Raw genomic sequence first — 13,555 nt, 5'->3', positions numbered from 1 at the left:
TGACCTCCAGAGACCGAACCCGGGGTGGACATGCTCGAAGCCTTAGTGGTATAGGAGCATGGAAAAGTCTTCACTCACACCCCCACCCCCCCCCCCCCCCAATAACCGATACCAAACGGCTATATAGAATCGCAGATGAATTATTATGCGGTTTTATTAGGTTAGTTAAGTTAATTACAAGTGCAATGGCTGTAAATAGTTCTTTCAGTCTGAAAAGTTGTTTGAATTTGCTTAAAACCTAGTTTTTGAGGATATAGAATACTACTACTACAAGTGTTATTCATTTTAAAAACAACGTATCCAATTCGCTTTCGCGCGTTATTAGATACATTTTAAAACTCGTTGCAAGATAAACGGCCACTCATGTAATATCCTCTACGAATATTATGGGAGGTAAACTAAGTTTGGGTTACAAACATTAGGGCAATCAGAAACACACAGAACTGGTATTCTAAAAGAGAGAGAGAGAGAGAGAGAGAGAGGGAGTCAACTGCAAGAAATTTCATTTTTCCCACTATATAGCCTTCCAACTCATGTTCATCTGCATATACCTAAACATTTTCCACAAAGTTATAAGAATCTACTCTTTATTATGACCCAGACACACACACATACACCCACCTTGTCATGTCAATACGCTTTATCCCTAAAACTTAACTTTATTAATCTAATCTACTAATTTCCTGAGTAATTTCATATATCATTATGGCAACAATAACACGCAATTTATATTCCACAAATTAAGTCTCATTTCTGGGGAAGTTATTATCGAGAGATTTATTTACATGCCAAATCAATTCTAGTATAACAAACTTAAGGTAGGCAAGAAGTTTTTATAGCAGGGGTTCGGAGCCTTATTAGAGTCCTCCAGTGCACGGTACCCATCTGGCCTAGCTAACCGATTACATCCTAGAGTAACCTTGTACACATAACCTGCTCAAATCGACAGTATCATGTTGTTCCGGTGTTTGAATGTGTTTTATTGGTGTTTTACTTTGTTTTTCAATAAAATCGAGTTCCATAATAAAATAGCTCCGGAGAATGGTTTTGGTGTCTTGACAAACCACTGTAATGGAAGTACTAAAACAACAGGCGATGAAATAATCAAGTGACCAAGAATAAAGGTTGTATAGCTTTATTGCCACATGTAATATACATTCAGATTAAAACATCTGTAGTGAAGGTAAGAAACCGACAACAAAAGCTTGCATACGACATTCAGCAGGTAAATGAGTGGTATACTGAAACTAAACACTTCAGGAATAAGTGGTTGTTTTTATTTCCCAGTCATTTTATTTCTTAAAACATTAAAACACCTGTTAGTATGAAAAGTGTTAAATGGATATAGGAAATGGCATGGATCTAAATCACTAATGTTGTATCCTCTACAATCAAAGATAAAGCTTGTTTTAGAATCAAAAACATGTTCCTTGAACATAAATTACATATCTTCTAGAATCATAAATATATGACAACAAATTTGTTCTAGAATCTAGAGATCACATTTAAAAATAAATAAAAAAGCAACATGTTCTCTAGAACTATTGACAAATGCTCAAGAATCAAGACTTGTTCTTCAATCATGTCCATGGTTCAAAAATAAAATGTCCATATTAAATGGCATCAACCAATGCATTTCAGAATCACTAACACAAACAAGATCCAAAATCATGGATATCAGTAAAAATCAAGTTTGACTGAATGTGGAGTTTAAAAACTGACCGTAATCATCCCTCTTGCATATCGAAGAAAGAAAAACATGTTTATGCAGACATCTGAAGAATGCATTTCTCAAAGTGCATGTAATGAAACACCAGTCAAGATCCAATTGCTGAAGTATTATATTTCAAATAAAAAACACCCAGAAAATACATGTTAGGTTACATTATTTTTTTATTATTAACAACATAATAATAACTGTTAAAAGTTCGAGATCAACAGTGAAAATAACAAGCATTCTGAGAGTACTGCTAAATCAATACATGTCCACTACTGGGCCTAAGAAATCTCCTATTTTCATGGGCCATAAATCTGTCAAAAATGGGCCAATCCTCATGAAAGTCAAACTTGATCTGTAACTCTATATGTTGTTCTGTGTAGACTTTGGTAATAAATGTATATTTGTATGTTGTTTTCTGTAAATATGTGTATCTGCTTTTATTACTAGTCCCCTGCCGGTTTAACCAGATAGGACTATAGGTTTCCTGTCTGCCTGTTTCACATAAAGTTTTTCAGACTTCTCTCTCTTAAAAATTCAGCTTAATATCTTGAGGCATTACAAAAAAAAGAGAGAAGTCTGAAAAACTTTATGTGAAACAGGCAGACAGGAAACCTATAGTCCTCTCTGGTTAAACCGGCAGGGGACTAATAATGAAAGCAGATACACATATTTACAAATATACATTTATTACCAAAGTCTACACAGAACAACATTTATTGTGCATGCCATGCAGGCCAAAGACCAAGTCCATGAACCCCCTCTCGCAAAAGAAAATAAATAGCTATCCTCTCCACCCCCAAGTTCATTAACCTGTCGAGTACCGGTACATTTCTTTCCATTTCCTATGATTTTCACAGCTCATGGTGGAGAAGAAAACCCCACATCTACAACAAATGAATGGTGTCAAACACCCACAACTAAAATTATCCTCAAACCGTTTTAAAGAAAATAAGTCACAAACTGGCAATTTTACAATACTACAACAAAAAATGAAGTGGCAAGTTACGAGGCAAGCAAGACTTGAATTTACTTTTGTTGGAAACCAAGAGGCTGGCCTTGTGCTTATAAACCTTTAAAGTTGACTTGAGGTTTTAATAAAATCTGGAGACCTTAACGCCATGGCAATACCATACAAAACAGTTAGCTATAAAGATGCTTCAGAACTACTTGGTTGTAAAAAAAAAAAAAAAAAAAAAAACCCACGCACCAGACAAACAAAAAAACCCCATAAATTAATGGTGATGATACTTTTATGTTGCATCAAGGTAGCTCATGCTATCCACTGAGAGTGAAGAGACACAATCTTGTTTTGCATTTGTACAGTACTTATTTAAAACTAAAAACTAAACTGATCTCTGAAAAAACTGAAAATCATATACCATACTCAATATAGATAATTTAAAGCATGTCAACTTTGTAAAGACTATTTGTTGCCCCCCCCCACCCCCCCAAAAAAAAACCCCAACCCCTCCCCCAAACAACAACAACAACCTGAAAACAACAAACCAAAAAACTCCACAAAATGAAATCTGACAAAAAGCTAAACGTTCACATGCCTGTATTAGAGGATGGAGAGATTGCACTTATAAAGGAACAAAATCCACCAGTTGAAATGAGAAATATAAATACATAGTATTCCACGAACACGGTTTTCATTTATGTTTTATCAAAAGTTTTACATACAGTACAGAAGCATAAACATTTGATGAAAAACATTAATTAACATTAAGTTTTACATACATATTCTTAAGTGTCTAAAGTATTCTATTAATCATCTAATACTGGAATGCTACTGCTGAAAGAAAACTCAACTAATATTGCACAGCGACAACCCAACAATGAATGGAACCAACAATGAATGGAACCGTCAAAATAGCCTATAGTAACACAATACAATGAAAAGGCCACAATGACTTGCATGTAAGCTGAGGTGTCCACAGAACAATTGTTTTTTGTGAAGACGAGGAAAAAAAGATATACATAGATACCTGGTTTATTATTTTTATCGTATTCAGGCCACCATAATGAATTTTTATTATTTGATACAATTCTTAAATGTCGGACTGAAAGCTTCAATATTCCATTAAGCTAATACAAGTAAAGTGCAAATGTGAAATGCCAGGGATTGAGGGTGTGGGGAAAGATCGAGGTATTCCATTTCTTGCACTTGCTATGGGTGACTAAGCATGTACATAACAGTGAAATTAAAATTATATAATGTGGCAAAATACTGTCCTGAGTGATAAATTTCTAGTGTTTTAATAAAAAATAATCTTAATATAAACAATAGTGTTGCCCTGACAATATGCAGTGTCTGAATCAAATGTTAACTGGTAACAGTTTTAATAGATTACACCTTTATTATTTGACTTAGTAAAGTGAAAAAACATCTTCTCTCCATCAGTCCCTCTGGTAATAGTTTGATAATCAACATTCATGTTTTTAACTAACAAAACAACCACCATACAATCTATCTATCTTACGCCTTATATATTAAACTCTAGATTTTCATCCACATATTTTTTTCAAAATGGGGGCAGGGTGGTTGACATTTTATCTTATATTTCAGGACACTGGAAATACCACACACTGAGCAAAAAATTAGTTTTTTTGTGCAAATACCCCACCCCATGTTTAATCTTTATTCTCGGATGGGTGGTTATAAAAATCTAGAATTGATTTATAAATGCCTTAAGACTAGACTTATACAAAGATCTGTATTTTTTAATATGATATACCTCTACAGAAAGCAACACCAACATTTAAATATACATGTACTTCAATCCCAACATATTACTTCACATGTATGAGACAAAATGCCATAGGCTACATACAAAAAACTTCAAGTCAATAAAACTTGACAAACACTTAACGGGATACTCAAATAATCTACCTGTAACATACATATAACTATTCGCAATACCAAATAACAAATGGTGGGAACATAGCTATCATGTAGCTTGACTACAAATCCTGCACTTTGGGATGTCTCTATGTAAAAATCACTGCATTACATAAATTACATCAGTGAGGTTGTTTTGGAAAGTCCTTGCTGTCAGTAACAAACAAGTTAAAACTAAAAAAATACCCAAATTCTTCATTAATCATAAAAATGGATGTTCTGAATAAACCTTGAATCTAAATCAACTGTCATTTGATGTTCTGAATAAAGCTTGGGTCTAAATCAACCGTCATTTGAATCTCTACCAACCACTAGCTGAAGGACAAGATGTAACCAGTAATTCCATTGGCCGACAGCTCTGCATTAATAGTAGCCCTGATCAGGGGAGGGGGTGGGGAGGTGTTGAAGCATTCCCCAAATTCAGTGTTTAATGGATGAATATAATGAATTTATTTCTGTTTAATGGAAGAGGTATATTTTGTTAAACTGTACGTTTCTGAAGACGATTGTCATATAATACAGTGCATGTAACACTGAAGTTACCTCTTTACAAAATTGAACCCCCTCTGTAAAAAAATCCTGCATCCACCTTTTAATATTACACAAAGAGAAATTCCAAAGTAGGATTGCAGCATTAAACAATCCTTCACTACCTTTAATGGTTAATTTACAAATACCTTTAAAGCAGAAATTTTGAGTATGTCCTTTACATACAAATACTCAGTGTAAATGTTTTCAGTTCCAATGGCATGCCATATTTAGATTTAAAAATACAGTGCTAGCCATTAAATGTCGTTAAGATTTTCTCACTACACTATAACAAAGACTATGTTGCTCTAAAGCAATTTATAATATTAGTTTGTAATAAAAAATAATTGATTAAAAAGTAGTCGTGTTTGTGTTTTGCATTGGAAAACATTTCGTATGAAGATGAGATATTGCAGCTTTAAACAGCCAAAGCATGAAACTATTTAATACAATATTAAAATATACAGAGACTGGTCTGCATTCCCAATGTAGAAGCTAGTTGAACATCCAGTCCCAGTCATGTGTGAGCCAGCACGTAAATGTACATATTTCCCATCTCAAATGTTAATGACAAACAGCAAGTTTTTTAAACCTTCAAAAACAAGTGTGACAAACTGGTCCCATATTTTCCAAGCAGTTTTAGTGTTACGATATCGTAAAACCATCATAGACTATGATGTACATGTAATTATGATGTTGTTGAGACATCATAGCCTATGATGGTTTTATGATTTGTAGCCCTAAGATAGCATTGAAAGTCTGTATCCAGAATTTTAGCAGTTATTACTATTCATGACATGTTATCCACACACAAAAAATCATTCCACTGTGTACTTAATATTATACACTATTTTTTGTTAAGTGCACTATTTTAAATAATAAGTGATTTCTGCTAGGTCATTTTTTGCCAGTAGATTTACTACAACTGTATTTTAACAGTTTCATGACCAGAAATTCTTATTTTTTTAATGGAAAATACAATGGACATAATTAAAACATCGTAACACCATTTTTAGGATGATTTGTATAGTAAATAAACTAGGCATACGCATAACAAATAGGCAACAATTCTGGAGTTATAAAATTGAGCCAATGTTTTTTTATTTTGTATACAACTGCATGAAATACAGGAACCTGCAGATTTCAGGTTTGAGAGAAAATACATATATAAAAATATTTCATACAGCTACCACAACTAACATGCTTTCGCATTTACAATGAAATATATCTGATCAACACTCAACTAATTTTAGTAAGAGTATTCCACAACAAAAATAATTTAACTGTATCAAGTTGTCAATTCTAAATAAATGTGTTCTTAAAAATTGTATCCACCATATACAAATGAGTAAATATGCTCAATAAATCTAGAGTATAAAAAATGCTAGGCAATTTTAATCAACTCTATTTACAGAATTAATTATAAATGACTGAATACACAGTATATATAACATATAAATTACTAAAATATCAGATTACAGTAAGATACACATGTATAGTATGTCATAAAATTAAAAATATTCAATCATGTTCTTTCACAAATGTACTTTACTGTTAAACTAAATGAGAAAAACATTAGCATGTTCAATGTCAAGCTTTGATCTCTCTACAAGATGAGCTATGAAACTTTAATGCAAAAAACTTGATGGCATGTTTACAAGAACAGATAAAAATAGTAAATCATTAACAACATAGAAAGTTGTGTCCAAAATGACGTACACATTATTTGTAGTTAAATCTGTAGCTTACATCAGTGCAAGAATTATTTATATACCGATGGAAATAAATAAGGGAATGCTGGTAGCAGTCAAATATTCACTGCTACTTAAACATGTGTCCACTCTAGTAGTGAATTACATTTGGTCTAAGTACCATAAGTTCCTTTTTCCCCCCCATCAGTATATATATATATATATATATATATATATACACACACACACAGTGTCAAACTGGATTATTTCGACATCAGTTACTTTGTAAGCCTAGGATATCCCATGATAGAATTTTCACCAAATACTATTTTGATCTCAATTCAACATTATCTTGAGTTATTCGGTCCCTTCAACATCAAGGTAACAATATTTCACTGCATACATATTTTAATCTACATCCTGATGATAAAAATGATTCTGAGATACGATGAGACTTACTCGGGTACTTTCAGTACAGAAGATAATACCTTGGTCATCACCACTGATATTTTAAAAGCATAATTGATCAATTTGATAACAATATCGGATGAAAAAGAAGGAAAAAAGGTTATTTGCTCTTGCCACAATGTTTAGACAAGAACACAAACGGTATGAGCAACTACGTCCATATTTGAGTATAATGATAAATAACCATGCATCGCATTACATGGACTGATTTTAAAAGAGACCATGATTAAAAATGTCCAAATACAAAATATTCAGATGTGTATATTGTCTTATAAAAAGTTACAAAAATTAACTATATGTTTAGTTTCTCAAGAAAGATGAAAATACAGTATGAGAAATGTAATACTTCTCAAGACTATTTACTAAAACACAACCCACTTACTGGTCACACATTAAAAATATAATATTCGTACACAATGAAGAAACAATGATAAATAACTCTGTACAAAATAATACAATTAAAGCTCTACATAGATTACAAAACACGGAAAGTAAACATGTAAATGAAGGATTATTTATGTAATTTTCATTAAAACAATTTCAAACTTATTGGCATTAAAAATGATCGATGAAATCAACAAAATATATAAATATCAACAATAAAGAATCATACAACAGAGTGAAAATTATTGTTAAATATGATCACCAGTTTAAAACGAGGTTCCTTTTAGCGATCTTAAATTAGTGACAAAAAATAATACAAATACGCCCTTTCCATAATTTGTACACCAACAATACCGCAAAGCAATTCTTTTTGAAAAACAAAAGCTGATGTTTTTAGTTTGTAGTCTGATTAAATATCCATTTATTCAAAAAAAAAACACACGCACATTTTAAAACAGTGTGCAGACTTTATAATAATATGCTGCCTGTTTGTGTTCTGCTGGTATGATATAAAAAAGACCCAACATAATTTGAAATGATTTATTTCAATTTGACAATGGAGATGCTTGTAAATATGATGTTCACCTATAGGAAGACAGCCACTCTCTAGCACGATGAAACTAGTGATAACATGTTACACCAGTGAGGATATTATATTTTAAATTGATTAGATTCAATTAAAAAAAAATCATCAAAGTTGCATTAAAATTTGCAGACCCTAGTTTCAGTTTGTGAAAATGGACACTAAGTTTGGTTATTTACAAATGTGTTACATATTTGGAGTGAAACAAGTCTGTGGTGTTAAAACGGAGAAATGCCCATTGAAAATAAGACTAGAGTTCGTTTCCATAGCCTTTACTTCTCAGAGGTACATGCTTTTTGAAAATATGAAAAATCACATTTCATGGTATTAGAAACATCTGGATGACCATAAGCAATGAAACAGATAATCTAAACAATAAAATCTACCTAATATCTTATTTCAATTATGAAAAACAGCTCTAATAGTTAAAAAAAATGCTGTAATGTTTAAAAACTAGGGTCTGTCACTTTAAAAACACACTCATGTATCTTTCAGTAGACTACTGAATTACTGCAATTATTCTTCTATTCAAATAAATAGAATGTAGTTTAAATCACACATTAACCACATAAGCAACACCAATTGATAGCACCCCCATACCACCCACCACCACAACATCATATGCCTAAATTATTAACATCAAGTTGTTAATCCATCTTTTGAATAATATTGAAGAACAATGTAAAAGTGTTTGGGAAATTAGAATAAACTTGTTTAAATGCAGGGTGAAAGCAATAAAGGGAGACAATAAAGTAATTTTTATTTTGATCTTCAATCAAGGGCAGATAACTGGTGTGCTTTCAGTGGTGGCGAGATTGAACTGAAGAAGCAGAAATGATCAAATGCCACACATACCACATGTTTTATGATTACTGGATACAAAACATTATTCATCAGTAGTAAACAATTTCTAACTTCATGTATTGGTAAAAACAACTGTTTTGCTTATTGATGTAATCAACTCTGTTTTGCTTATTGATGTAAACAACTCTGTTTTATCTGTTTTGCCTATAGGTACAAAAAGCTGTTTTGCCTATCGGTAGAAACAGCTCTGTTTTGCCTATTGGTTGAAACAGGTCTGTTAACTTATTGGTAAAAACAGGTCTGCTTTGTCTATTGCTTTAAACAGCTCTGTTTTGTGTATCGGTAAAAACAGCTGTCTTACTAAACAGCTCTGCTTTGACTATAGGCGGAAACAGCTCTGTTTGACTACAGGTAGAAACAGCTCTGTTTGACTACAGGTAGAAACAGCTCTGTTTGACTGCAGGTAGAAACAGCTCTGTTTGACTACAGGTAGAAACAGCTCTGTTTGACTGCAGGTAGAAACAGCTCTGTTTGACTACAGGTAGAAACAGCTCTGGTTTGCCTATCGGTAGTAGCTTCCATGTCCACTGTAATCTCCTCTTGATGGGTAGGGCGATTTCTCCTGATTGTGTGCCATGTCGTACACCACATCCTCTGGCGGTGGGACGTATCTGTTGTTTAGTATGTGAATCAGACCCGACGTCAGACCCAGAGTCAGAATCTGAAAAATGAAAACATCCATTAAAAATACCACACTTTCTGTGTATTCTTTCCTATCTACCATTTACTCCTTTTTTCTTTCTTTTTTAAAACATCTTTTAATTCTTTTAATTGGGGAATTAAAAACCACCAAAATAAATCTAAGTCACCGTACTTGTAAAATTAAAAAGCTACTGCAAATAGAGCATTTGTTTTTTATCATTTACTTCTTAGAGATACATGTATGTAACCAAAAGTTTTTTTAAAGTTTGTTTTGTTTAACGTAACCCCTGTAATTAAGAAAATGTCCATGGCAAAAAAACCCCAACTGTCATTGAAAACCCCCCACCTGAATATAGTCCTAGGTAAAAAAATGCTGTGGAGAATTAAAAACTCCACGGCAATCTTTATGGCAGGGGTTGTTAACAATACCACTATATTGGCTGTTAGTAATTCTGATACATAGTGTTGAAGGAAACCTGCTACATTTTCTCAGTAGTAGCAAGGGATCTTTTATATGCACCATTCTACAGACAGGATAGCACATACCACAACCTTTGATATACCTAGACTGACGATGGATCTAGCAATCGCTTTACCACTGGTCTACGTCCCGGTCCAGATGGGCAACAAAACAAACACAAATATCAAGTTCCTTTAAATTACTACAGCTACTATAATTGCAACACACATTTACATTTCATTTATGTTAAAATGACCAAGAATGATGTGTACCTTGTAATCCAGCTACTTGGGGAGGCTTAGAATGTGAAGCACCTTCAGGTTTGAATGAGTATTCTTGAGGTAATTGTCTTAAAATGAAGCAAACAAAAGTAAAATGCTGTCAACTTACCTCTAAAATGAACATGGCTATTACAACTCCTGTTATAGCCAGAACATATTTTCCAAAAAATTCAGTCAGAGCTTCTCGACAGTTCTGAAAAAAGAGATATATAAAGTGGAAGTCTTTGCCCGTTTCTGTCATTGTTAAAGTACTTGGAAGATTAATTTCTGTACAGCCTTGTGTACAGGCTGGAACAAGAAATAGCCCAATGGGCCCACCTATAGAGATCACTTACACAAAGGTTCTTACACTCTTAAATTTCAGAACATTTAAAACAATTTCCAGGACATTTTTCCCCCCCTGGTCATGAAATGTTCAATCAAAGAATGTTCTTATAGCAGTTTGTTATCTGAATTTCGACAGTTTTTGAGGACAACATAAGTAAAGATGCGAAAAAAAATAAACCACTGAATTTTTGGCTTAAATTTGCAGCACATTTCCAGAACACAAAATTAAAAACCTTTTCCAGGCCTAGATTTTAAAATCACAAAATTCAAGGACATTCCAGGATTTCCAGGATGCATAAGAACCCTGTTGATCACTAGTCTACATTGCGCCCCTAATGTCTAAAGAAGCTCAAGGCAGTGTTTTAGTGGGATCATGATGACACATATTTTTTCACTATGTACCTTTTGTAAATGCTTATGGAATCATCAAAATGTTTTTCAATGTCAGTGGAGAAAATGGAAAAGTAGAACAAGGGTGTCTACATTTGTACTAGTTCATGTTTGTGCATTTTCGGTTGATAATGATTCTATCTTGAGAAAACATAGGAGTAAATGGACGGCACATTTAGAAACAGCAAGATAATGTGAAGTTCAAATGCTGTCTACAGATTTTTAAGCTAACTTAGTGCTACAATATTGTAAAACTGCCATAGCTTATGATGGTGTGTGGGTTTTTTTGTTTTTGTTTGTTTATATATATATATATATATATATATTTTTTAAATAAATGTTTATTGCCCCAGAAAAACAATAGATAATGACAGGGTTGGGGCCCCGAATCATTACCGTACATATCAATTATACACATAATATACCATAGGAGCAACGAGAGAAAGCTGAAATAAGTATTTCCTCCAAACCAGCAACATTGTAAAACAAACAACCATAGTCTTTTTTATATATAAAAACAAAGGCTGGCCGTTTAAATATTTTCCAAAAATCTTAACCAACATTCCCAGTTTTCGTCGAATTCTTTATGTAAACAATTCTTGTAATACATATATTTTTCTAATAATAGCTTATCTTCAATATAATGTTTGAATCCAGTTTTATTGAGTGTGGTGGTCTGTAATTTAGTTTTGTAAATATAATACTTTACATTTATAATTAACCAATTTACGAAATTGTTTTCCTTATTTATATCACCAAATAAAATCAGAGTTTTGTCAAACTGGAAGTCTGCACCTGTTTGTTGCAACCATTGTTCTATAAGATTCCAGAGTTCGACGACTTTGGGGCAAGCATAAAACAAGTGATCTGATGTTTCTGGCTGACGATGACAGAAATTGCAGAGATTTGAATCAACATATTTTATTTTATCTAAGAAAGTATTCGTTGCTGTAATTCTATACTACCGACAAAAAATAAGGGAACGGGTGAAATTATAGTGAATGTTTTATTTCGATTAACGTCTGGAAAACCAATTTGGGGCGTGTATATCAATATCTGGTGTGTCCACCATTTTGGGCGATGCATGCTCGACACCTTGATGGCATACTGTTGATTAATGTACGTATGGTTGCCCTGGGTATTGCCCGCCATTCATTCTGAAGGGCTACCGCAAGCTGGGCCACGTTGGCGGGTGCTGGGTCCCTGGCGTACACTCTCCGCCCAAGAACGTCCCACAGGTGCTCTATAGGGGACATATCGGGGGACTTAGCAGGCAGTCGATTGTCGGTATGCCTTGTTGTCGTAGGTAATCGGTGACTATCCGAGCACGATGTGGTCTTGCATTGTCGTCTTGAAATTCAAAATTTCTGCCAATATTTCTCGCCACTGGAACAACAGGACACAAAATTTGGTCCAGATATCTCTGGCCAGTCAAAGTTCCATTAACAATAATCAAATCTGTTCGGCTTTCATGTGTGATCCCTCCCCACACCATGACACTACCACCCCCATACCGATCATGGTCTAGAATTGTAGCCCGGGCATATCTCTTGCCGCTACGTCGCCAACAACGTTTTCTGCCATCTGTGAATCTCAGGCAGAACCTCGATTCGTCTGTAAACATGGTGTAACGCCATTGTCGCACAGTCCGTCCCTGGTGTTGCCTAGCCCACCGTAATCGTTGCCGCCTATGGTGAGCTGTTAAGGTCACACCCTTCAGAGGACGCCTCGCTTTCAGGCGGGCTTTGTAGTCTGTTCTTGACGGTCGATGTTGAAATTCACTGTTGATAGCAGCAGCTGATTTGAATCTATTGCGTAGAGCAATTAATGTTATGGTACGATTTTGTCGAGGTGTCGTCTTTTTAGGCCTGCCACGCCCAGATCTCGTTGCAACCCCGCCAGTTTGACGGTACTTATCCCACAATCTAGAAATTACACTTTTTGATTTACCAAACATTCGGGCAACTTGGCATATTGACGTACCGCCCTCTATCGTACCGACAATTCGCCATTTCGTCTCTTCATTAAGGTATCGTTTTGGGACAATTTTCACACATGTGATTACCTCACTTGCATCAGTGTTTGTGAGTTCCACGATAAGCACATACACATGATATTCTGTGTGCACGTGCATCACATGCTGTTCATGCATGATGTGAAATTTCATTTTGATCAGATGAAGCGTTCAGATGCAACGTCACTGCATTGTAACAGTGCATGTCAACGATAGTTACATTTACATCAGTCGTTCCCTTATTTTTTGTCGGTAGTATATGTAGGATTTGGTATTAGAACCATAACAGTGTTGGGTCTTT

General features: G+C 34.2%; 1 protein-coding gene across 1 annotated transcript in view; it reads right to left on the bottom strand.

The window, feature by feature from the left end:
• Window positions 1-1,119: 1,119 nt before the first annotated feature.
• Window positions 1,120-13,555, bottom strand: part of LOC121380337 (CD81 antigen-like) — a 42,035-nt gene continuing 29,599 nt past the window's right edge. The window contains exons 6-7 of the mRNA XM_041509118.1: window positions 10,633-10,716; window positions 1,120-9,801 (exon numbers count right to left, since the gene is read on the bottom strand). Of these exons, the coding sequence (XP_041365052.1) occupies window positions 9,643-9,801; window positions 10,633-10,716 (243 nt within the window). The 3' untranslated portion in view covers window positions 1,120-9,642. The remainder of the gene's footprint in view (window positions 9,802-10,632; window positions 10,717-13,555) is intronic.

This window comes from Gigantopelta aegis, chromosome 9 (genome assembly GCF_016097555.1).
Source record: "Gigantopelta aegis isolate Gae_Host chromosome 9, Gae_host_genome, whole genome shotgun sequence".
Classification (NCBI taxonomy): Eukaryota; Metazoa; Mollusca; class Gastropoda; order Neomphalida; family Peltospiridae; genus Gigantopelta; species Gigantopelta aegis.
This window is presented reverse-complemented; position numbering and strand designations above follow the sequence as displayed.